This window comes from Glycine soja, chromosome 7 (assembly GCF_004193775.1).
Source record: "Glycine soja cultivar W05 chromosome 7, ASM419377v2, whole genome shotgun sequence".
Classification (NCBI taxonomy): domain Eukaryota; kingdom Viridiplantae; phylum Streptophyta; class Magnoliopsida; order Fabales; family Fabaceae; genus Glycine; species Glycine soja.
Window position 1 is genome coordinate 17,923,969 of NC_041008.1, and position 3,935 is coordinate 17,927,903.

The 3,935-nt window shown below is 34.9% G+C and overlaps 1 protein-coding gene across 2 annotated transcripts; it reads right to left on the minus strand.

The window, feature by feature from the left end:
• Positions 1 to 263: 263 nt before the first annotated feature.
• LOC114419051 (mitochondrial inner membrane protease subunit 2-like) lies at positions 264 to 3,666 on the minus strand. 2 transcript variants are annotated; one of them, XM_028384646.1, is made up of 5 exons: positions 3,502 to 3,666; positions 2,284 to 2,525; positions 2,128 to 2,200; positions 1,550 to 1,715; positions 264 to 680 (listed from the first exon to the last, which is right to left on the minus strand). In XM_028384646.1, the coding sequence occupies exons 2-5, from the start codon at positions 2,447 to 2,449 to the stop codon at positions 573 to 575; spliced, it is 513 nt and encodes a 170-aa protein (XP_028240447.1). In that variant the 5' UTR covers positions 2,450 to 2,525; positions 3,502 to 3,666; the 3' UTR covers positions 264 to 572. The 2 variants fall into 2 exon arrangements, with proteins under 2 accessions (XP_028240447.1, XP_028240446.1); XM_028384645.1 differs by having other exon boundaries at positions 2,284 to 2,485; positions 3,502 to 3,665.
• Positions 3,667 to 3,935: the final 269 nt, after the last annotated feature.

Consider the following 3,935-nt stretch of genomic DNA (forward strand, 5'->3'; position numbering starts at 1 on the left):
CCGAAACTTTGATTCTCACGTGTATAATGTACTTTTAAAAAAATAGTAAATATTGATCATAAAATCATATAATTACGATGTTCACAAAGGTCTCATCCTCATCTCAAATTACAGCACCTCAAGAATTAACGCTGGTAAGAATGAGTGCTAAAAGAATTGTGGTAGTAGTAACTACCACATCCTGACACATCTCTTAAAAGAGAGTTAGTATCACATTCAGACCAGCATCCTTCTACACACTGTTATGCTGAGTTTTTTTCACCTTTTCTGCTTTAAGATATCATATATCATTCATCTTATATGTAACCTTTTAGGTTTAGCTCGCTTACAATGTAACCAGCATTTGAGGGATTCAGGGTTTACACTAACAATCCAATCAACAAATAGGTAACTAAGGTAAGTAACTATCCTTTCCACTGAGAAAAATAAAATAAAGAATGGTTTTCCCCATCCAAGGAAACAACGTCAGATATCAGAAGATAACACTTCTGAAGTAGTTCTTTCACACCTATTATTTGAGGAGGCCAAACAATAGAGTTGGGATCCAACTATACAAAAAAGACAATATAGCGTTATTCCTGTAGTCGATCCAACTGTGGTGGAGTATTCTTGACAGCTCCTATTCTTTGAGGAGGCCACACAACATGGGTAACCCTTCCCCGAATTATGCCCAAAGGAATCTGCAAATATATTTACCAGGTTACACCAAATTAAAAGAAAAATTATTAGCCATCAGTCCATTACCCACATTACAGCGTAAACAAAGACCACAACAACGAATTAGTAAATATTTTCTGTCAAATGTAGCATTCCTAACAACTTAGCAAAGAGTTGATGCTGCACATGAAAATTAAAACAATAAAAACAACAAAGCCTTATCCCACAGAGTGAGGTCGGCTACAAGAATTACACAACTTCATTTGGCTCAGTTAACTACCAAAGTTTTGCACATGAAAATAATTTTTAAAAAATTGTTTAGTAATTGACTGATATATTAATAGCCTAGTGTCAAGGTTTGCCTAGATGTACCAAAAGACACAGCTACTAGGCAAGTTGAAACAAGAAGAATGTAAATTAGTAAGTTGATGTGGTAGTGTGAAACAACAGCAAACAGCATTTTGCTTGAATACAATAAGCAATGCAATCTAATGATGCTGAATTAATCAGAAAATCTTCTAGTCACTGTTGGTTTGAAATAAGACAACAAAATGGATAATAAATGTTCATTCCTTTTCTAGCAATAGAAGTCCAACTAGTCAAGTTTTGCCAGGTAATTATGAACCGTGATTTATCTTTTGCCCATTTGTGGCAGAAATCTTGAGGTTTTTCTCAGAATATAATACTAAAATATGATTGGGAGAAGTCCTCATAAACAACTTCAATTTTATATCCTGAACCAACCAGACTACTAAAATGGTAAACATGTCAAAAGTTTGCCACCCAACTCTCATTTTAAGCATCATCCCTTTACACGAAACTTGCTTTTCTTGCTTCATTTTGCATATCATAAGAGAAGCATGCCAGAAACTTGGTGATAATAGCAACTTACTGGTCCAAATGAATTTGAATCCAGGCTAGAAGCTGTGTTGTCTCCTTCAACCCAACAATGTCCTAATGGAATCTGAATCACATCATTCTTCTGATGAGTGCCAAACCATTCACCAGGTAATGCAGCTATTCTCTTTACGTGTGTCTCCTTGCGATTTTGTGGGGAGCTACAGAAGTTTCAAAATGTCAATTACAAGTTTACAACTTCCAAAAACAGCATCTTAGGTCTCAATTATAAATTCTGATAAAACACAAATTATCCTATTAGTATGGTTCAAGATCGCAAAATAAGCATCGTTGTGAGCAAGAGCCAACCAATGAATATAAGTTACATAACAAGAGTTCATTAATGTTTATAAGCCAGATAGTATATATTCACACAATGAACCATCCACTGCCAATAACTTCTACTGAGATGCAATACTAACCCAAAGACATGCTAGTTCACCAGGCTCTACAACCACCTGCTAAATTATCTTCCAGACATCATATAAAAAAGGAAGATACGGCATATAAATGAAAATTTAATTCTTAAAGTAAAGAGTACAATAAAAGGTAAATGATGGACAAAAATATTACCGAAAGACCACCACATCGCCATGTGAAAACTTGTAGCTATGAAGGCAAAATTTCTCAACCAAAACATAGTCATCTGCAGTATAATTAATTGTCAAACAACAAAATCTGAAATTGTAAAATATTTTTTCTTGTGAACCCCTTAAGCAAGAAAAATACCAAAAACACCTCCCATCAGAGAACCGGCTTTAGGATTAAATGTGGGAGACATAGATCCACCTCGAACTGGAATAACTGTCACAAAAAGATCAGTCACAGTCACAGTGACAATCCCGGCTGAGATAAACTTTTTAGTACAGTTCCATAGAAAACTGCTTGTCCCCATGTGTTTAGGTGCACTTCTATATCAAACATCAACCGTCTGCACAACAATAGGAAAAGGGCAACTGAAAGTCAAACACCTGAAAAACACACTAAAAAATTACAAACTACCAGCAAATATTGTAGCACAGTTTCAAATTCCAAAAAATATCAAGCATTAACAAGAAATTTTACACACAAAAAGCATGGAAGCAAGCCACCAATTTACTCTGAAGCCATAGAAATGGACTTGTTTGCAGGAATACTGAGGTAAATTCTGATATAATTCTCGATACTGTTATGTTCAAGGCTTGGACGTGGATGACAGCAAAAGTGAAAGGTTTTAAGTACTCCTTTATACAGTGGATAAAATGTCCAGGAGAATGCATTCAAGCACTGTGATTTATTAAGGGTTATGTGCATATGGTCATCCTGATGGTGATTTGGTTCAAATTAAATCGGTTGGGTCTATGCAGCAGATTCAGATTACGATGAAGGGGTATGTTGGCAAAATGGTTAATAATATGCTCTGTGGCAAATGGCACACGACTAAGTGATATTTTCTGCGTGGTAGCTTTGAATTGTATAGACTTTGATGAGGGGCGGGGGGTAGTTATTGGACGTATGTGGACATTCTAGGCTCTTCTGTTTTAGCTAGTTGGATCAAGCTGCGGTTACTGTGTATTTATATCTGTTCAAGCCTCAAATTTCCAGAGTACTAAAGCTTAGAGGTGCACATTTCCTTGCTTCTACACGTAACTAGTTTGTATGATTGTTAACCCCGTGAAATGTGATCTAATAATGGGCACAAATAGAGGCCTTGCAGTGTTGGAAGAACATAGAGCATGTTCATCAACTGGGCATTCTGAAAATGCCAAATTGCAAGGTTCCAATTGAAGAGGGCAGTGGTAGTGGGTGATATTTATACTTTGTACACGCGAGAAAACAAACAAGATTGAGCTAGACATTTGATCAAACACCTTGCAAGCACACATACAAAAGGGTGAGAATCAAAGTGAAAAACTTGAGATATCAAGACATGGGTACGCTTAGAATAGAAGAGGGAGATTTAATTACCGGGCAACGAAGAAGAGAGAAAGAGAGAGACTTGTTTTTATTAACGGGATGGTATTGTGAGTGTTCAGAGGTTTTCTTGATCTCCTTGAACGTTGCCGTCGTCAACTTCTTCCGCAGAATGCTGACCTAATTCCAGACCTTCAGTTAGCTTCTTCAAAACATTTTCAAGAATGGTTAATTCTAATTTTTAACCTAATTTTTTTAATTTTTAGCAAATTTTATTTTTAATAAATTAATTTGATATATTTTATTTTTAATCTTAAGAAACTTACAAATTTTACTTATAACATAATTACATTTTTTTAGTTTCAATTTTTTTTTGACAAAATAGGAATAACATTTAGTCCAAAATACAAAAAAATAAAAATAAAAAATATAATTAAACCTTTTAAGAATTGGACTTAGAAGATTTTTTTTTTCAGTTGAAGCAATTT